Source organism: Tachysurus vachellii, chromosome 10, assembly GCF_030014155.1.
Source record: "Tachysurus vachellii isolate PV-2020 chromosome 10, HZAU_Pvac_v1, whole genome shotgun sequence".
In the NCBI taxonomy this organism is placed as follows: Eukaryota; Metazoa; Chordata; class Actinopteri; order Siluriformes; family Bagridae; genus Tachysurus; species Tachysurus vachellii.
Window position 1 is genome coordinate 21,640,522 of NC_083469.1, and position 22,629 is coordinate 21,663,150.

A 22,629-nucleotide genomic window follows, 5' to 3' on the forward strand; every position below is an offset into this window, starting at 1 on the left:
TCCAGCCACATTGTCAAGGATCAATGCAGGATTTAACAAAACAAAAAAAAAAAAAGAAGTAAAAACACCAGGATATTCTGTACAATTTGACAAGACTTACCCTCATGTATACCGGTGCAAATTCTATCCTCTGTTGATACTTTTAAATTGCATATTTTGTAGTATTTTAATAACGCAAATCTTGAAGCACTCTAAGGCAACAAAAGAAAGTAAAAAAAACTCTAAGACAGAGATGGAAGGAAGAAGAAGACACTTTTGAGAGGAATTCAGCCTCAGCAAGTGGACCCTGTCCTCCAATACTGAATCAAATTTTAAGAGTATCTTGGAGAGCATGTTCAACAGCACTTAATCAAGGAAGTAGTAATAGACGCTTGTGGTTCCCAGGAGAAGAAAGTAGAAGGTCTACAGATGGCAAAACGTTCAATTTGGTAGAACTGTATCTATTTAAACAAATGGAGATGTCTTTAAGCCTTTAATGGACACCAGAGATTCTCCATCCAGTTCAGCAGGCCAGCAGTCGATTAAAATTTTCTCTTCATTCCAGTTCCTAATATACATGAAATGGATAATCAACTGTTGATTACCTGCCTCAGGTATGATAGGAGCTGGAGCAGAGCAAAAACAACAACCGCTCAGACTGACCGGACTGAGAATCTCTGTTTTTTTGTTTTTTTAAAGCGAACATGTTAAAAGGCAATATGATTGAACACAGAAGCGTATAACAGACATGATTAATGTGGTTTAAAATATATTTAGCAGATTTCAACAATGCAGCAAGAAATCTTTCCTAATGGGAGGTGTAAAAAAAAACAAAAACAAGGCCAGCTTCCAAAAAAAGCAGCCTTTCATCACAGACTTTGGCCTTGAGAGACTCCATGAGTGCCATTGTTGATTTGGGCCACACTCTCCAATACACACAATCTGAATTCTAATCATTGTAACCAGCACAGTTAATTCAGAGAGGCCAGAAACTCCGGTCACCTTTCATTAACTCCAGCAGGATTCTGTTTACCTCCTTCCATAATTCTGTTGTGTTCAGCACTGGACAAGAGCAAGCTCTGAATTCAGCAATTCACCCTGAGAGACACGGTCCGCAGTTTCAGGCTGTGCGCCGACTGATTGAAGCCATTCGTGGACTGCGTGCTTCCTTAGAGAAAATCTTTTCCTGCTAAGGCACGCCCTCGGCCGAAAGCCGAGGAACACATTGAGTTACACAAACCTGATTGTCAGCATTTACCAAAAGAAAATACTTTATTGATTTGTGAGGATTCAAGCTGCGAGGGTAAAAACAAGCACAAAATGGTAATGAAGGGTTATTATATGTTTAAGTAGAGCTGTTGAGTGAGTGTCCTCAGGTCATTGCTGCTTCTTCCTCTTCATCTTCTCGCTGCATTTCCTCGATGAGTTTCTGTCTTTCTGCCGCCTGTCTCATACGCATTAAAACGAGGCTCTCGTAATCCCTTTCGTTGCTCAAAGGAGTCTGTAAAAAAACAGCAAAAAAAAAAAACACAAATACATAATGTTATAATACATAACGTACCTATAATGATTAGGAAAACCTTGTAATATAGGGGAAGTGATATCTAAGGCTTTCTGGAAGTGGCCACATATTTAAACCATTAAATATTCAAAATGCTTTATTTCTATTAGAATTTAGAAGCAACTGCTGATAGAATTCTGGCATTTAGCAGAACAGTTAACACAAGCAGATAATCACACTTATCTGAAGTGATGTGAACTTCGATTTTCATATAAAGGCTGGCTTTTTCACCTCTTGCATTTTTCTCCCAAATGATTTGCCTGCTAATTCCCATTCACAAGCCAACTCTTTGCCCTGCGATGGGTTGGCACTCCGTCCAGGGTGTATCCTGCCTTGATGCCCAATGACGCCTGAGATAGGCACAGGCTCCCCGTGACCCGAGGTAGTTCGGATAAGCGGTAGAAAATGAATGAATGAATGAATGAATGAAAGCCAACTCTTGCCTATCCTGTTACTAACCAGTGAGTGTGAAAACTAACATGTTTCCTCTGAGACATTAAACCAGCCAAACTCATCTTTCCAAATTGCTCCACATGTTGCACTACAGCAGTAATTCTGTCGGAGGAAATCGACCGTCTTTCACATACGAGAGCTCAAAGATGCATGTGATTGGCTAGTGTCACTTTTGATTGATTGACTGGAAAAAGAGTATGCCACCACTGTCATGGATGCCAGTCAATAGGTTTACTGCTTTAACCAAGTCACTTTACTATCACTCTCACTCATTTTCTACCGCTTATCCGAACTACCTCGGGTCACGGGGAGCCTGTGCCTATCTCAGGCGTCATCGGGCATCAAGGCAGGATACACCCTGGATGGAGTGCCAACCCATCGCAGGGCACACACACACACTCTCTCATTCACTCACACAATCACACACTATGGACAATTTTCCAGAGATGCCAATCAACCTACCATGCATGTCTTTGGAGGAGGAAACCGGAGTACCCGGAGGAAACCCCCGAGGCACGGGGAGAACATGCAAACTCCACACACACGAGGCGGAGGTGGGAATCGAACCCCCAACCCTGGAGGTGTGAGGCGAACGTGCTAACCACTAAGCCACTGTGCCTCCCCACTTTACCATCATTCAGATATTATTCTCAGTCAGAGGCTCTCCATGAACTCCAACATCTCATGTCTCTACTTTTAATTGAAACTTATTAAATCTCCAAAATGTCTCCAATACCCTCTGGGATTATTGGCACCCTTCACGATAACAATAATAGGTAATAAACACCAGTAATAATTTGTGTTTATGCTTTTTCAGCAATGTTCTTTCCAAAATTATTGGCACCCTTACACGTAATATATGGTTACAAAAAAGAACGGTACCGAGCCTCCTGTATTTTGCTTTAAACAGATCTTGGCCTCAATGCTGAACATTTCAAGTTCCTTAACGTTTAGATAAGAACATGTGGGTCACCTTTTTCAATTCAGGCCATTATTAATGTTTAAATCTTAAATATTTATGTTAGGGGTAGTCATCTTTATCATCTATGGCCCAGTCTCCACCTCCTGACAGACTGAACCAGGATTCAAGGAGAAATATTATAGTGCTTAGCCAAATTTATTGTGCCATCAGTCTTCACAAAAGCCCCTGGATCACCAGCTACAAAACTCAAAGCATCAGTGTTCTGCTACTATATTTTACAGTGCTGTAATAACATACATCTTTTGAATGCACTAGTGATGTAAGATAAGAGAGATGTACCTTTATTAATCCCCTTTCAGGGAACCCCAAATTGACAACAGAAGCGCAAGTAAGATGAGCAACATCAAAGAAAGCTTAGAAATATTGGGTAAAAAAAACAAATGATAAGATAAATATGTGAAAAGGTCTATTTTCTGTGTCATTTGACTTAATAACAATCGAAATGACGAATGATAAAATTCTTTTGTATTATTTTGAATCCATTCACTGTTAAAAATCATCATCCATCTTTTTGAGCTATTCATTCATTCATCTTCTACCGCTTATCCTAACTACCTCGGGTCACGGGGAGCCTGTGCCTATCTCAGGCGTCATTGGGCATCAAGGCAGGATACACCCAGGACGGAGTGCCAACCCATCGCAGGGCGCACACACACACACACACACTCATTCACTCACGCAATCACACACTATGGACAATTTTCCAGAGATGCCAATCAACCTACCATGCATGTCTTTGGACCGGGGGAGGAAACCGGAGTACCCGGAGGAAACCCCCGAGGCACAGGGAGAACATGCAAACTCCACACACACAAGGTGGAGGCGGGAATCGAACCCCCAACCCTGGAGGTGTGAGGCGAATGTGCTAACCACTAAGCCACCGTGCCCCCCTGAGCTATTCATAATTTACATTTTTATTATATATTGTTTCAGATCTGTTGTGTATCTTTGTGTATCTGTATTAGTAATTCAGATGGGCACTACACAGACAAAGAAAAAAAGATTTTCAAAATGTGTTTTAAAATGATTAATGAGAAAATCTAAAGATTGTGTCAAGGTAAAATACTGTGAGGGTATAGTCTATTGGTATGTGTGTGTGTGTGTGTGTGTGTGTGTGTGTGTTTGGAAAAGGGGAAAGAAGCATGACAGTAAGTGATATGTGTTGTAAGGTAAACCATCTGTAAGACGTGGTTGTGGTCACCAGTATTTACCCAAGTGATGTGCATACGGAGGGAGAAAATAAAGAGATGGGGAGAAATAATGCTGTGAGTGCAGGCAGGACAGAACATACCATTAGCATTCCTGTTACGTGAGCTCAAGCCTCATGTCCACCTCCTAACCACCAAACATCACGCAAGCTCAATTAAGCACATAAACAAATGCTGCATCTTCAATTATATCAAACAAAAACAACCCTGCCAGACTAGATTTCTCATCTTTAGCTCCTTAAACCCAAGCTCCACTGCACCCTCTTATGGACAGAGACACAGCTAAACTAAGTTACGCAGGTGTGTGTATGTGTGTGTGTGTGTGTGGTTATACTTAAAGCTTCTGAGAAATCTTTCTGACCAAGATGTAGAACACAAGATCACAAACACTAACAACGGTTAAAGCCCAGTGACTCAAAAACGAGGGCCCAATAAGTGAAACATGATGCATTCACATACTCACAGTCCATTTTATAAGGAACACCTGTACATTCAGCCAAAAATGTGGCAGCGAAATGCAGAAAATCACATAGATGCTGGACTCTGGCATGAGCTCACTGTAACTAGACAGCAGAAAACTGGTGTTAAAAATAAATAAATAAATAAATAAATAAATAAGAACAGGTGACATTTTTCCAGTCATCAACTGTCCAGTTTTGGTCAGCCTGTGTCCTTTTAGACCCAGATTCCAGTTGTTGGTTGACAGTCAATCCTGATGTGTTCTTCTGCTGTCTCAAGGTTTGACTTACTGTGTGTTCTAAGATGCTTTTCTCCTCACTATAGTATGTCCACTTGAGTTCCTGTATCCTTGATCCAGTCTGGCCAATCTTCTCTGAACTATCTCATCAACAAATCAGTGTCTCTAGTGTCTGGATGTTTGTTTTTTTTGCCCAGTTTATATTCTAGACTGTTCTAGATTGTTCCTGAAATACTCAACCCAGCCTTCTTGCATCGACAACCATGCCTCGGTCACCGTGATAACATTATTTCTCATATTTGGATGATTGTCATGGAAAGTACTGGAGGCTCTTGATCTGTATCTTCATGATTTTTATGCACCGTCCTGCTGCCACATGATAGGCTGATTGGCATGAATCATCTCCTTATAAAGTGTATATCGAGGAGCTGTGAGAACAAAAGTGAGTTAACACTTGTGAATGGCATGGCTGACCTCATCCGTTCATGTGATCATGATCATGGGAGTTGAACAGCGGTGATGTCAGGAAAAACCCCCAGGGCTTTGGCCTGTGATACACCAGATGGCTGGCTGAATACAGGATGAGCTGGGAGACTGCTCTTACTCATAATATGAGCGTGAGCACTGTCACAGGTGTGAGGAGTGTTTTTGGCTCTAGGGTGTCTATGTATGTGTATACGTCCTAACAGTACAATGTGTGCATAAACTGAGCAAGCCTGAGTTTCTGCATATGGAGACGGCTGCTTCATGGGTTTTACGTCAGAGCAAACACCCACTAAGGGTAAAAACACTCTTCATTTAGACTCCTGTCTTTTTCTGAGTCACAGGTTGTTTAGATTAATGATAAACCAGTGCATGACGCCTTCTCACACAAAAACACATGCAAGCACGCGCTATTATCTGTGATTTGTATTTCCACACAACAGCACCACACAAGAGTCATACTTGGATTAGGTGTTGCCCTCTATTAAAGAAAGGGCTGGAACCCATCAGTCCAGCGCTCTCCTACCTTAAATTACATTTATTTATAGTGCAAACGTTTTTATTTCTTGATGGAGACAAAATGACCCAAGAAGGTTGGGAATATCTGACGGTTTTGACTGTCTGGGGGCATTTGTCTGTTTTGTTTTAGATAAAACTCGAAGCTTTTTTAATTAAAGAAACATAATGTAAAAAAAAACAGTTATTCAAAATAAACAATGTTAAGATGTAGAATTTTTGAATCGACCTTTGAAAAAAGACTAAAAGCTCCACAGAGAAGTAACTACATATTTTCCCAGATATCATGCTCTTGATATAATATCACTTAACACCCTAGCTCTTTTGAAAGGTGAAGTTATAGAGATATACTATATATGAACACAGCTCAAAAAATATCTTTTATAACCAAATCCTTTTGATATTTGATATAAAGTGCTTCCAGGTTTTACAGTAGGAGAAGCGCAGCACAGAACATGCCTTGCATTTGATCACAGTACTGCCAGCCAGCCTGTGTACCAAGATAACTGACAGGAAGTATTTCATCTCCCTGACGTCTGAATGAAATCAATCCTGCTTTAGTACTCTGTCTTTCCTCATAGGTAAGAGCACCAGTTGCCTCAAAAATGTAGCACCACAAAGTGACAAACTAGCTCATCTGGCGAAGAACCTCACCTGGTCACTCAAAACCAGTTCCATCAGTAGGAAAGCCCAGCAGCGCCTCTACTTCCTACGATGGCTGAGGAAATCCCATCTCTCTCCCCCCGATCCTGACCATGTTCTATAGACGGATCATTGCGGACATCCTGAGCAGCTGCATCACTGTCTGGTTTGGGAACTGCACCATCTCGGATCGCAAGACCCTGGAGCAGATAGTGAGGACAACTGAGAAGATCATTGGAATCTCTCTTCTCTCCATCATGGAAATTCATAACAAATTGCTTTGCATAAGCAAAGCCAACAGCATTGTAGATGATCCCACACACCCATCACGCACTCATTACTCTCCCTACAGTACATCTGGAAAAATGTTAGCATTCGGGCCCTCACAACCAGACTGTGTAACAGTTTCTTCCCTCAAGCCATCAAGCTTCTCAACAAACAGAACTGAACTATACCAAACACACACACACACAACTGTGTGAACTACACTGGACTGTACAAACCAAATCACTCAATTGCTGTTTTACACACTACATTTCAGCACCTCATTTAACTGCTGCTACTACATAAGTTTGTATGTGTTTACAATTGTTGCACAATGTACTTTATAATACTCTATGCACACTGGTCAGCACTATTTTTGTGAACTTTCTTTGTGTATTTTGTCATGTAGTGTTTTGTATTGTCTGCTTGGACTTTCCTTGTCTCACAGTGTTGAACTAGGCTGCACATGTTGCACTTTATGTGGCTAGGACATAAGTCCTTAGCTCTGTGTTGTTTTGTGTTTTGTTTTATGTAGTTTTATGTCATTTTTTGTAGCACCATGGTCCTGGAAAAACAATGCTTCATTTCACTGTTTACTGCGGTATATACTGTATGGTTCAAATGATGAGTTACAGAAACTAGCTAGCCGAACAATGTGTTTCTAAAATAAACACAATCAAACAAACACAATTACAATTTATTGACAAATGACAAAAAATAACATTTTTCAATATTAGTTATATAAACCTGTTAGAGATTAGGTTACACTGCTGCATCTCCGAGTACAGCATCCAGACACGACCCAAAATGACATCCAATGAATGGTTGCTTTGTTGTGCAGCTATAATTTGTGTGAAGGCTTTGCTCCCTGTGTAGATTGAAAGCAAGTGCCCAGAGCATGAGAAATGAATTACAATTTAGAATGATGTAACTTTTCTTATCTACAATCTCCTATACAAATAGACTACTTTTTTTTTTCTCCTTTTTTAATCTACTGATAAAAAAAAAAAACAATCATAGAAAAGGTTCACATCGTGTGATTGTCTCTGTCTGTGTTCAGGCAAAAAATGTATTACATAAATTATCTTATTATTATTGTTATATTATACAATAGATTTATTCTGCATAACATTCTCTGACAGTGCTGCTTTAGGAAAATATAAATATATTTTACTAAAACAACATGGAAATGATTTTATTTAGTTTAGAATCTTGCCAGAGGTTTATGAAAAGATTGTGTTGGGTAAGGAATCAATTTTATCAAACACAGTAGTACAAACAGTCAGTACGGTCTGTTTTTTTTTTTCTTCTCATACTTTCGCGTCAGTGGGACGTGTCTGACTTGATTAATGACAGCCAGAGAACTTGATCATTAAGGGAGATTGATATGTATACAAGAAATGTGTGCCTGAGCCTCTTCAATAAGTCAAACAAACTCCAGATCCAAGCTGCCGCACGCCTGTGAACAGGACGTTCTCGGCAGAAACGAATACTTTATACAAAGAGAACAAGCTTCTCTTAGTATAGAGTGGGAGTATAACAGCTTAGATATGCACTGGATAGTGGCGCCTAACATTGGTGTAAAATGGAACTTCCTAATATTATTTGTTTTCTGTGTGTTTGCAGAAGGACGACTTCCTCCACTTTGTTGGAGTACAAAGTCAGAACAGAGAGGTAGGGATTAACCTAAAACATATGAACCATCAAATAAAAACCCAGGCTGGAAACAATATCTATTGCTATAAGTCTACAGTATACAGTATGGTCAGGTCATACATGAAGCTAATGTGTAATAGTAGAGCAGGCATGAACCAACTTATCAGTGAGGCCTGGCTGTTAGTTTCCTGCTTGGTTAGAATAAAAAAAAAAAAACATAAGCCTCTTCAGCTTTTTACTGACTGGACACCTCCTGCAGAGACCCTCATTCATCTAAATATAGTGTGTATATTTTGTTCCTTAATTTGTTCCTATTTAAACAATATTTTCCTATGGATAACATAACCAATACCCCTCATCATCTTCAGCAATAATCATATTTCTTAAATATTTAAATATATTATTATTTGTATGTTATTATAATATTACCATCCATCATGTTCATTTTATTCATTATTTATTAATTACTCATACTCCATTTGAGAGACACAAGACTTTAACAGATTAAGCATTATTACTGAATCAGCAGGGAAGATTTATTCAAAAGTATCAAAAAGATCAACAGTGTCAAAGTTCTCTTTGGGTCTCTTTTGGACTAAGGCCCAACTATGTGTGAAATAAAACAATAGCTTGAGGTTTGTGCATACTTGAATCCAAAGAGTTTGCTTGGGTCATATCCAAAATCTTTGCAAAATTTGCTGCGTAGTTTGTACTGCTGGAGTGATGAATAAAACTATACGAAGAACTAACATGTCCCTGGTGGTCCAGCATCAGGATCATGCGCTCTCTCTCTGCCACAACCCAGTCACTGAAAGGTTAACTCTCAGTGCCGGTCTCATGGCCAGATAAAATGTGAGGGTTGGGTTAGGAAGGGCGTCTGGCGTAAAACCTGTGCCAAATCAAAATGTGCAGCTCGGATGATACGCTGTGGTGACCCCACAAAACAGGGAGCAGCTAAAGGACAAAAACAGCGCAATAAGAACTAAATTCCAAGAACTATAATAAAAAATTCAATTAAGAACGTATATAGAGTAATTACAGTAACAAGCTACTCATCAGACATGATAAACAAAGTCCAAGCACATTCATAATGAGCACAATGGTTTTAAAAATTGGAGAGTTTTAAAAAAAAAAACATTTCTTTTTAAAGCTTTCCTTTTCGATGACCCAACATTTCATTATTTTTTATGTGAAAAAAACATATTTTCATAAACTGTCTAAAAACAATGATCTGTGCCTGAGAGAATTGTTGGCTGTGATGCAACAGAGTTTAGAAAATGGGTCGTGTTTTAGATACGTGTCATGTCTCTCAAAAAATACAAAAGATCGGATTTAAAAATAATAATAATAAATAAAATCCAGTCTGACTTTTTAAACTTTTCAATATCAGTTTTCATGCAGAGGCTCAGTAATAAATCAGTACATCCTCAATTATAATAAGAATAACTTCATTTTCTCATTATTAAATGGTATTTCTGCTACGTATCACTGCTACATATAAAAGCTGCACCCCTACAATATACGTTGTCAATCACATGAGTCGATGTTCAAAGTAAAAGCGAATGCAATCATCCATTATGTTTATTTCCTGTGCTTTTGCTGCCTCTAGAACATGTTCCTATGCAGAGATCACAAGAAAATTAAGTCAATATTACGACAAAACAACTTTTATGTCATGTTGAGATAACAGGAAACAATACATGGCCTCTTAGGACTTCTACAGCATTGTGCATATTTGATATATCCATTTTCACGTGTTTTTAATCCTCTGATTTGTGCTTTACCTAATACAAACCAACTAGCTCACCATGTATATAAATTATAATTATTGTAAATTTATTCTTTCTCCTCCTTTACAACATGCTGCAGGTACCAGAGTTATCAGGTATGGATACCTACACTGTCGGCTGGTGAGTTACTACTCTAAAACAGACCCAAATCTTTCACATAGTACTACATAACTAAGGTCTATGCATTTTTGTAATACTCAGGAGACTGCTCTTGAATAGAAGAATGAAAAAGTGATCTATTTCCAGCATTGTATGGTGAGGCAATCCCAGACCAAACCTCAGTCATGGGGACATTAAGGGTAAGCAGTGAACAATACAAAAAAATATGTTTATGAAAATCTCGATTTCTAGTCAAACAATGAAGGTGGTGTTTGCCATCAAGTTAGGAGGCATTTACTGTTCAGCACTTTAGCTGGCATAAAGAGAAATGTCCAAAAACGTGCCAACAATCCTTTATAAATGTGATTAACAAATCCTGCTTGGAATGAACATTTCCAAGCCATGTTTACTTCTGTCTCCAGAATCTCAAGATTAAGAATTGTCACCTAATAATGAGCAAAAAAAAAAAACGTCAAGAGCCACAAGCATGAAAATTGTTTCACAGATTTTGTAGCATGAACTTGCACTCAAGAGTTATAAGCATTCACACTGTCAAGTAAAAAACAAAAAATCCAGTTTCAGCTGTCTACTCTCAGGACTATATGGAAGTTTATAAAGGCTATAAATTCTGCTTTATTTCACACTGACAAGCCTGGCAATGATATGTATATAGGAACTGTGTTAAATATGGCACACTTCAGGCTTTGAAGGGCCAGGTGTTATTTCTCAGTTTTACTTCCCAATTATAGACTGTGCAAAGACTCATATATTTGACATTCAACTGAACAAATATGCCATTAGACTATACAATTCATGATATTAGAGATGGCAAAAGAAATCCAAGACGGCTCTTCAAGCAATATAATGAACAAATCTGCAGAAAAGACAGATAAGTAAGTAGACAAAGCAGTAATTGTTGATAATCTTGTGTTTACGGACTAAACCATTAGAACCAAATCCACAAGAAGCACACAAATGTATATACACACACAAAATAAACCAGTTTAATACACAAAGCCTGCCCAAAGTTAGATCTGGAAATACTTTTCCCAAGCAACTAGGATTACACATCTCAGGGTTTGAGGAAAAGCTGTACCAAGTACTAGAGAAACCAGCGATGGCCTGAACTTGGCTAAATCGCACTCAACAATCCATCCGCCTTATAAGTAAAGGCCAGAAAAATTCAAGTCTGATGCCAAGAGACATACCAAGCAGAACATGAAAGCAGTTCTAACGTTACTTCTCATGAAACACCAAGCTTGTTGTGTTACAGAGACTTCAGATATCACAAAGATTCATCAATGTCTTGGTTAGCCTTTTGCGTGAAAACCCAAAGGGACGGTGTAGACAGGTGCAGGAAGTGGAATGAAAGCTGTTAAAATGTTCAGGTGAATGTTGCTTGGATTGTATGAGTGAAGCTGTGGAGAAAGACTCGATTCTCTTGATAATGACAACAGAAGAATAAATATTTATTGCACAAGTATGAAAGAACTTGTAGAAAGAGAGATGATCACTGAGACATCTCAGCTTTCACACTCCAGAAGGCACCGGTCAAGAAAACTTGGAGCATGTCCTGGAACAGCATGTGTCCAACAGAAGGACTACTTCCTGTCAAGTTCATGTCTTGATATGAACCATTTTGCTCTTTTCAACAATGCAGTACTTGTTCCAGGCACAGGTCATCCCAGAGTCATTAAACTGAGCGGAAGCATAAGCAGTGTTTGACTGGAGGAGCTGATATGTCTGGCTCGATACTGACGATGGAACATGCTCTCCAAATAATAAGAACCATTGCTTATTTTCACTGGGCTTTATTGAAACATTACAGGCATTTCAAATTTCATAATCAGAAAGTCCTTTAAAGAATTAGATTAAAATGTCTGTGACCATTTTCTTAATTATACTAAATAAAATCAACTAACATTTACAGATAATCAAGTATGGTAGTTTTCCAAGGCTGGTGCTCCAGTGCAAAGGTTTTGGTAAATAGAATTAGATTTGACCTTATATTTGGTGTCTGAATGAATTGTGTAGAGAAGGCTAAAGGAAAACCCCTACAGCTGGAGTAAAGTACATTACCTATGAATGTAATGAATGCAGGGGGCACGGTGGCTTAGTGGTTAGCACGTTCGCCTCACACCTCCAGGGTTGGGGGTTTGATTCCCGCCTCCACCTTGTGTGTGTGGAGTTTGCATGTTCTCCCCGTGCCCCCGGTCCAAAGACATGCATGGATAAGTTGATTGGCATCTCTGGAAAATTGTCCGTAGTGTGTGATTGCGTGAGTGAATGAGAGTGTGTGTGTGCCCTACGATGGGTTGGCACTCCGTCCAGGGTGTATCCTGCCTTGATGCACGATGACGCCTGAGATAGGCTCCCCGTGACCCGAGGTAGTTCGGATAAGTGGTAGAAAATGAGTGAGAGTGAGTGAGTAATGAATGCAAATGCTGAGGAGAGATCTATGTGACAGCAGGTTCATCATTGGAGTACATATGGCAGAAACTTCAATCAAATTTTGTTCAGCCAGCAGTGATGCTTGTGTTTTAATGTGATGTATAAGGAAATACAGAAGCAACTGTTCTTCATGGGATATCGAATGAAAAGTTAGACAGAAATATACATGTGAAATAAAATGCTGTTCATCACAACGCATTGCAAGAAACTGGTCCAAGACACACTAAGCTGTTCTGGCAGAAATGTTGGTTTGTTCTTGTATTTTTTTTTAACTGACACTGTTTGTGACCTCAAGTGTCTGTCTGTCTTTCTATATATCTACAGTGTACTAATTTGCCACATTAGTATGTTTGTAGGCCCATAAAGGCCAATAATGTATTCATTTATTTATTATTATCATTAGTTATTCTCTGATTTGCTGGGAAAGGCATCCAGCTTAAACCAAAAAATAGAAAAAACTGTGTCTAGGCTCTGACTCCTGGTGTCATCTCCTTCCCAGGATAACAGCACACACACTCATGCACGCAGACATTCAGCATGATGTAAAATATAGCATGATTCATCAGACCAGGCCACCATGACAGGTGCTATTGTAATGAGACAATCAGTGTTACTCACTTCACCCGTAAGTGGTTTTAATATTCTGGCTGATTGGTGCATATTCTAACTGGACAGACAGACAATGTCCTAGAAAAACGTACATTCCGAAAACATCATGATAAAAGCGAGGATCAAAGCTTTCATACTACTCTTGCAGCCATTTATCAACTGCAAAGTAAAGTACAAACAGAAGACACAGTGATGTGAATAAACAGTACGTAGGCGTGGGAGCTGAAACAGGTTTGTGTTTGGAAAAGTCGCTTGCGCAACTGCAGCCAGCCTATACATGTCCAAGATTATGAAAGCCTTTCCTCCAAACTTGTGTAGATACCTATTCAATCATCCTTGAACTACCGATACTTGGGATAAAGACAGCTTTAGTAAAGTAGACACAAAAAAGAAGAAAAACAACAAAGATGAACAATGACACAGACATTAATCATCATTTACAGTAACTCTGTGTCTTCTTAACTCAGCTCAGCCAAATGCAACGAGGGAGTTTTAAGTGTAGCAAAAAGGGAAGGGAATGAGAAGGGTATAATTTGTAGGATTATAAAGAATCTGACACGGTGTGTCTAAAAACATAACTCCACCTGTCCTGACAGACACGCCTTCTATTCAGACCTCACCTGCATAATTGTAACACAATACTATCAGCCGTCATACCTGACGTTGGACCTTAGCACTTGCAAGCTAGAAAGGACTATGAACTGGGGAGAGTCTCTATCAAGGTTAAATTTCTAGACAAAGATAAAGATTCTAGAAGATCTAGAAGATGTAGAAGAATCTAAGCAAGGTAAAGAAATGTGTTTATACTCTTAATAGATCTAGGGGCTAATATTTTTCTTAAACTGTTGAGCTTGAACTAAGTGGTTTACATAAAAAACAGAGTTTTATAAATGTTTTTTTTTTTGTTTTTTTTGATGGGGTAATATGTATAACACTAAAAAAAATAAAATAATAATAACTCTCGACGTGGATACAGTGGGTAGAACAGGCATACGTCCAAGTGACTTCATAAACAATAGACTATATTTACAATAACACAGAATTCATATTTCTTTTCAAAATACAGAAATGACTGACATAGGCTAGCCATAATAACAACAGGATTCTCAGATTTTCTGTACTTCAGAGGTGAAGAAGCAATCATTTAATCCAAAATGCCTCAAGTATGTGCCTCATCCCAGTAAACTGAAGATCACGTGTGAGTAGGTGTTGGGGAAAGGATCCAGCTCATGAAACCCTCTCAAAATGATGGTCAGCATGAGTTATCTGCTGTAAACAGTGACTGTAAACCCTGCAGCACTGAACGTGCATGATATAAACCAGTATTTCTCAAAACTGAATAATGAGAGGCTACAGGAATGAAGTGGATGAGCGGGAACAGGAGGTGTATTTTCATAGGGGTTGTGGGGTGTCTTGGCAAAGGTTTGTTGGTTCAGGCCCATGTTAATTTTGTCTTGGCAGATGAACTCACTAGAGCTTCCTTAAAATGGGCCACTCCTCTCCCTCCCTCATTCTTACATGGTTGAAAAAGAATGCTGTTATGTCCACGTTCCCTCATCTCCCGCTGCTACTAAAGTGACGATAAAACCTTTATGGGCCAAGCAAACATTTTTTTTCTAGTACTATACACATTTATGCAGTGAGTGTTTTAAGTCACGAGAACGGATCTGAAGTGTGTGAATCTACAGGAGGTCTTTAGTGCATAAAATCCCAGGTCCCTCAAGGGTGACTGGCCAGCCAGTGCAAAGTATTCTAGAAGTTATTTTAGAACAATGACTACAGTCCTATCAAATCTTAAGACCATGTTTAAGGCAAAGTGCTATCTATCTATGCCCAATTTTTAAGAACAGCACATCTAACTTTATAAGGATAAAGAACAGGAATAGACTTCAACGCACAGTAAAAACAGCAGAAGAAAATTATTGGTGCCCCCCCTGCCCACTCCCCAGGACTTGTACGATACAAGAACCAGAAACCGGGCAGGAAAATTCACTGCTGACCCTTCACACCCTGGACACAACCTCCTCCCTTCTCTCAGGCGCTACAGAACTTTGCTTACCAAAACTCCCAGACACAGGAACAGTTTCTTTCACCAGGCAATCGCCCTGATTAACAACTCATTATAATTATATTCCCTGCTTCATATCTATGAGTACCACATTATCACAACTCATCCGTATATGTTACGCACACTACTGCTGCTGCATATTGCACAAAAGCATAATATTGCACGATATTGTTATTTGCACTACAATGCATTTCTCACACTTTATGTACATAACTGATCAGTCATATATTCTGTATTCATATGTAATACTCATACTGTTTATATTGTATCACATCTGCATTGTCTTGTATAGTCCGTATTATCTTGTCTTGTATAGTATAGTGTTATTTATGTCTGTACTTTTGAGAGTCACAAACAGCTGGAACCAAATTCCTTGTGTGTGTCAACACACTTGTCTAATAAAACTGATTCTGATTCTGTTTCTGATTCTGCCATCATTTGGTAAATGTGCCTAAGTTGACTGACATGATCATTCTAAATTCTTTTCTTTGCCTCACTCATTTTGTCTTTTTTTAGAATAAAGTTTTCCTTGATGTGCTATCCATAAAGATCCCTTACATCGAGTGTTTATAGCGTTCGACCAAATTCAGCAGGATGCCCCTAAGGACAACATTACAAGGTAAGCCTCCTTCAGGAAGATGGCCAAGGAGATCGTCAAAGAGGAAAGCTCTGTCCGTGAACATGATCAGTCTTCCACTGGCAGATTTCCGACACCTCACCCACGTTGACTCGGATGCAAACAGGGACAGCTTTGGAGACCTCTCTTTCCTGAAGCAGGGCCGCAGGTTGCTGCTGCAAAGCTCTCAGAGTGAGCAGAACCTTCTCCAGGCCTGTATGCCTCCTCCAAAGCCTCCTCGCCTCAACACAAACGAAACAGAGCCGGGGCAGGAAAGTGATGACTGGGAGTTCCGATACCAGCCTTTGACTGAAACACGTGTAAAATGTAACTCTCTCCCACTTCTGGATACTGAGGATGCGGAGGAAGAAGCTTACGAACTGAATCAAGAAGAGCCTTGTATCAGTAAAAGCCCTGCCTGGAGGAGCCTCAGCTCAGGTAAAGATTCAACACAGTCTGCTCCTGAGGAATTCCAGGCAGATGAATTTGACACAACTTTCACTTTTAATCTAGACCTGGGGCCCTCTATATTGGATGATGTACTGCAGGTTATGGATAAACTCCACCAGTAAAGGAAAAACTGTGCCATGTGATGAGTTATGTATTAATGGAAAACCGGTGTGTAGACATCCTGACCTTACTGGAAGAATACCAGATACCGAGTGGTGAGGACATCCCTAATATGGACAATAATAAACAAAGCTTGTTATTCACATTGCAGTTCAGAATTTGACTACAGTCAGGACAATCAAGATTAACAATTGCATGTTAGAAATATTAAATACGGGGCCGCTAAAGTGATATATATTTTATATAATTTTATACTAGCTAATATTTCTGTCCTTTTGGCACTGTTATGAATCAGACTTGTAACAATACTGTACAAGGATAGTTAATAGTTTTTTAAAAGTGATTTCAGGATATTTAATATTATAATATAATTGCTCTAGGACAATGTTATACATGAAGCTTCTTAACATACACTTATTTATCATACATAAATAATGTATTACAATTATATAAGATGTAAAGCACAAGACATTCTCGTCCTGTATTTCCACAAGAAGACTGAAACAGTTTTAGGGTTATTTTTATATTTTCCACCATATCTTGATTTGACTATCCAAATTAAAAGACTTGAAAAAGATCTTTAGCAAATGTTGTTTATGAAACGATAACAAAATTATGCAGTTTTATGTGTTTCGATGTTTTAGAGAAGTAGCCCCAGTAATCCCACCAAAAACAATAGCACAGACTGCATTATAATCTCCCATCAATGGGAAATGGCATCCATGTGACACCTTAAACAAGGAGTCTTAGACACGGTGCACTTCTGTGTAGCTTCAAGTACAAAATTAATGAAATCAAATGAACTCAATAAACCTGTTAAAATTTATCCCAATCAAATTCACAGATGCATCACACAGTTTAATTCAGCTGTTCATCTACTGATTTTACACACAGCTAACACCACGACTGTACATGGAAGTGTCAGATAAACATAAATATTTAAGCACAAATTGAAGTAGTTTCGATAAAGGAAAAAGAAAACATGGCAGATCCATTCAACTTGGAAGCTGCCGGGGATTCAACAGAGTTATGAATAAAGCTTTTAATCTGCCAAAGTAAAACCTTTGAATGAATATATCCTGCTGTATGAAGTGTGCTGTAGCCATGTCTTAGTGCAGGTGGTGTTTCGTAGTTATGAATATTATGAATATGCCATAAATATAACAGCTAATTCTATTTAAATCACATAAAGTCCAATACAATTTCAGGTCTCAAAAAATTCATATTACCTTCAGTATCAAAGGTATTCCCATTTTTACAAAAAGAGTCTATTTCAGTCTGGCTAAGGCCATTAAGGTATGTGCCATGAGACTTGTAACTAATTTGCCAATAAATAACAGAATTCATGCGAATGAATGAGTTGACGATAATAACTGATAAGTCTAGTCTTGGGTTATGGCAATACGATGGCGACAAATGTTACTAATAACATAGCATGAGTAACTCTTTGCCAATTTAAACTTTGTCAAAGTAGCTCTCAGTGGAGAAAAAGTTGGAGACCCGTGCATCAGAGCAGACATCTTAAGTGTTGTTATTTATTTTAATGCAGTTTGCTCTTTTTGTAGCTAACAAATTTAACAAGTAGCTAAAGTACGGTGAAGCACAACCTACTTCCTTACATTCTTCATTGTTTTAGTCTGACAAATCCTGGGGGGCAACAGTGCAAAAAAAAAACGGTAGGTCCGATTGTTCCGTCAAATCCATGAAATATTTTAGACTCTCAACCATAATCCTAGACTTAGTGCTTATTGTCGGAGGATCTCTTCATCTGCACGGCGAATTGAGATAAACCACTTTTTTTTTTAAGAACACACTGATCTTTACAACCCTGATACCACTCACTGAAGTTTTATATTTATTAAGTTGTGTCTCTGGGACTCTTTGGTCTATAATTAGCCGCTAAATTTCAACACAAAATGTGTAAAACGGCAGTACATTTATAGGCAGGCTACAAATAAATAGGAGTAACTGAGACATTTATTAATAAACAATTTTAAATTAATAAATATACAACAAGTGCCATCGGACTGTGATAATCTGCATTTTCTTAAAGAGTAATAAAACCTTACAGCAAATACGGCAATGTCTATTGGTTCACAAAATGAATTCCTACAATGTTTTTCCAACTTCCCCAATCAAGAGCTCAGCTTACTTACTTACAATAGCTGACAAACCGCAGTTACGTACAATGTATTAGACAAAACTTTTAGAAGCATAGCAATTTACCTCCATTCGCTCAAAAGAAGTGTGCAGAACTGTTGTGGAGTCTATTACTAGCATTAGTGTCAAGGACGGAGGATTTCACCATTTGAATGAGGGAATTTGTGGTGAGGGGAAAAACTAGTACTGAAGCTCCTTACAGTGTAGTAAAGAAGGAAATAGTAGGGGTGTTATGCCACCTCACTATCTGTATTTGTTTAGTGTTTCAAATATATGCATCTGTAGACAGATTTAAACACGAAGTAGGCGGTTATATTTAAATCTGCATCAGTTTTGTGTGGTGCAATGTAATGTCATTTCATTCATTTCTTTTCTGTTCAGAAAAAAATGTTCTTTCACTTAGTGACACACTAAAGCAAAAACCTGTAACTCAAATATACATAATTTGCCAATTGTTATTATTATTATTTAAATAAAAGGCTCTATTTTATTGCATCTACATTACAACACAGTGAAATTCATCTTTTGCATATCCCAACTTTTAGATGATGGGGTCAGAGTGCAGGGTCAGCCATGATACAGCAGAGAGTTAAGGGACTTGTTCAGCGGCTTGTGCCACCACTGCCTTTATTTTTATATGGAACCTAAGACAGTATTGTACATTATTGTCCTTTACTAGATGAGCACTGGGCAGCATGATGATGGACAGGTAACACTGCCCCCTCAGGTCTAGTTCCCTAAATCTGTGTGGAGTTTTAACCTTTCCTTCCTGTGTTTCCTCTCATACATGACATAAAAAACTTCTCCTCTTCTATTTCCACAATACGTTTTAGACATATTTTCAAGTTTACATTGATATTCTGATTTGATGATCTAAGGTAAAAGGCTATCTTTGACAAATGTTGTTTGTGTGTTATGAAACAATAACAGCAGGTTTTAATGTGTTTCAGTGTTTTTGAGAAGTAGTCCCAGTAATCCTACCAAAGACAATAGCACAGACTGCACTTTAGTCTCATTATTGTAGATTGTGTATAAGGTGGCTTGACCAACCTAGGTGAAAATGAGCGTGCAAACGTGGGTGTGCACGATGCCATGTGATGAACCTGAGGTTAGTAGTTAGTAAGGGCAGTACAGTTGTTATTTATGTGAGTTAAGTATAATGACGTTTCTATAAATTCTCTTTCACTAAACCTCAGTATTATCTTTTAGTAAAGCATTTGCATGAACTAACCCAAACTTCAAGCTTCTACCAGATTTACAGACATTTTGGGGCATGATGATCATAAAGCCACCAGCAAATTACAGAGAAAGTGCACGGCACAGCTCATTTCTGCCTAGTGACTCTTTAAAAAGTCCATAAGACTTAAGTGCACAAAACAGCTTTGAGCACGAAACAATCAATTAGAGTGAAGCCTGAAAAACAGAAGTGGAAACTATTCTGACTCACTACTATGCCAATAAACCTATTTAATAATCTAATAATAATAATAATAATGAGTATGTGCTACATTTTCAGCTGAGGCATTTGTTTAGGGTGTATGGCTACGTGCAGGCAGACCGGCCCGTCTTCAGCTTAGCCAGTGCTGTTTCTTTTGTTATAGCTGAATGATTATGATGAAACTTAAATAATGGGTTTGTGTTTGGCTCGTTAAATGATCGCCTGCATGTTTCAGGTTCAAAATGAGTGCGAATAATAGAAAATGACTGGTTTTCAAAAAATGTTCTTGATTCTTTGTCCCTGTTCTGGTGAACTAACATGAAGATGTGACGAGGAAGTCGTTTGGAACAAGGCTGTCTGATAAATGCTGTAATAAAAATAAACAATTTAAACGGAACGGTATACTTCATGTATTAAAGTGCAGTAAAGCCATGCTCATTTTTTAATTTGACGTCTCTCAATTCGATGTTTAGATTAGTTAGTCTTCTTTTGTGTAAATGTGCACACAGTCAGGAGCACGAGTAGGATATGAACGTTGGTTGTGAACTGATTTTCAATATTTGCGCTGCAAACATTCATACGAATCGATCAAACACTGTGACGTAACATCTGACACGTATTTACTAAAAATCAATAAAAATGTACCCCGTTTGTATCACACATGAAAGTAGAGATTTTATCTATTATCAGCAGTGATTGGTTTTCTATTTCATCAGAACTAATATGCAACTGAGATCAAACTGTCTAGATTAATCATGCAGATAGGCTAACAACCTGAAGTGTTACTGTAATTCATTGCTACGACCACGGACTAAAGAAAAAAGCACTACATAGAGGAGGAAGTGTTCTTCCTATGCTATGCTTAGAATGATGTCTTGGCTTAAAGGCATTTATAGAGTAGTACTGAATATTATGAAAGCTTAGAACCATAATATGGGAATTGGCTACAGAAAAATCAGATATAGCAGTGAAATTACGCCAATAAAATGTAATAGAAGTTCAAGGAACAAAATTAATTAATAAAAAATAAAAAAACTGATTGTGAACTTGCCCAAGCAGTCAACTCTTACATGGCTGATGTAAGAAAAAAGGGACAACAATTAGAAGACAAATTACCTTGGGGCTGCAGAACAAGCCAGACGTCTGCCCAATACCCAGACAACATCTGGTACCATTTTCTTTCCCAAATTCCAGTCTGCTATCACCCTAATACCAGAAACCTGCCATCTCAATGAAAATATACACTTCTTTCTTTGAATCTACACAAAACCTTGCCTAAAATGTTGTTTTGATAACTGAGACATTCCTTTCCTTGTTGTAACTGCGGTTGCCTGCAACAATGCTCCCGCAAGCATGCAACATCATTTCACTGTTTTGTTTTGTTTTTTTTCTCTGAGTAAATAATCTCTTCGGAACCTGAGACCATTTAGGATGAGGTTAGCTGTGACAAAAGTATGAATCTGATGTACTAACTACCTTGATTCTGATAACAAAGTTTGTGCAAATTTTAACATTACGACCACAAGGATCGCTACGTCAGAGGAACAAATCCCAGCGATAGATTGTGTCTTTAACTTGTGCTAAAATCAACGTCTGAGCTACTACACAAGACGTTTCTCAGAAACCCGATTCCTATTAGATGACGTGGGCCTACAGTAACTAGTGCTTCCAAAACAAGTCCCAAACTGGACAAATATATCAGCAGAATAATGTACTTCTTTCAGTCATGGCTTATAGATACAGCTGGAAAAAAGGAAAAGTGAGCGTAGTAGGCACATCTGTTTAATGTTGTGTCTGGTGGGAACTATAATACGTCTGACAGAAAAGAAAAAAAGATCCAAAATGTTCCAAGTTAAAACTTATAGCAGTGAGAGACATAGTGAGATGATTTATCAATGAATGAATTCTTTCAGTGGGATTTTTTCCTCACAACGTAGTAAAGATTCAAAAATAAAACTTTCGTTTCTACATACACTATTAATCATATCACACTGTGAATACTCATTCCAAAAGTATTGACACTAGCATGCTACTAAAGATTAAAGGCTCTCTGTTGAAAAGAGCAAAACAATACATCAAGAGCAAGAATAAAAATAACCCTTCATTAATGCTAGACAAATTCTGACAGTGACAGTGATTTTATCGCGGCAGATCTCCAGTCAGGATTCGCTACTACTGGTTTACATAGTAATACCATTTATCATTGGATGGCACAACTAGCATCCCACTTGGCAGTTTTCCTATGCTAGAATAAAACCTTCTGGAGGGAGATACGAGATGAAGGAGAAGCAGCGTGTGCTCTTTGCCACAGATCAAGTGTGCTCTACTATCTCTACTCCTATTGGTAGTCGATGCACCAAATCGCTCTATATTTACATAAAGTTAAA

The 22,629-nt window shown here is 38.4% G+C and overlaps 2 protein-coding genes across 2 annotated transcripts in view; one reads left to right on the forward strand and one right to left on the reverse strand.

Annotated features, from left to right (window-relative positions):
* Positions 1–1,232: 1,232 nt before the first annotated feature.
* Positions 1,233–22,629, reverse strand: part of dnajc17 (DnaJ (Hsp40) homolog, subfamily C, member 17) — a 48,412-nt gene continuing 27,015 nt past the window's right edge. The window contains exon 11 of the mRNA XM_060880270.1: positions 1,233–1,480. Within this exon, the coding sequence (XP_060736253.1) occupies positions 1,352–1,480 (129 nt within the window). The 3' untranslated portion in view covers positions 1,233–1,351. The remainder of the gene's footprint in view (positions 1,481–22,629) is intronic.
* Positions 13,961–19,299, forward strand: LOC132852827 (cdc42 effector protein 2). Its single transcript, XM_060880272.1, has 2 exons — positions 13,961–14,177; positions 15,975–19,299. The coding sequence occupies exon 2, from the start codon at positions 16,053–16,055 to the stop codon at positions 16,644–16,646; it is 594 nt and encodes a 197-aa protein (XP_060736255.1). The 5' UTR covers positions 13,961–14,177; positions 15,975–16,052; the 3' UTR covers positions 16,647–19,299.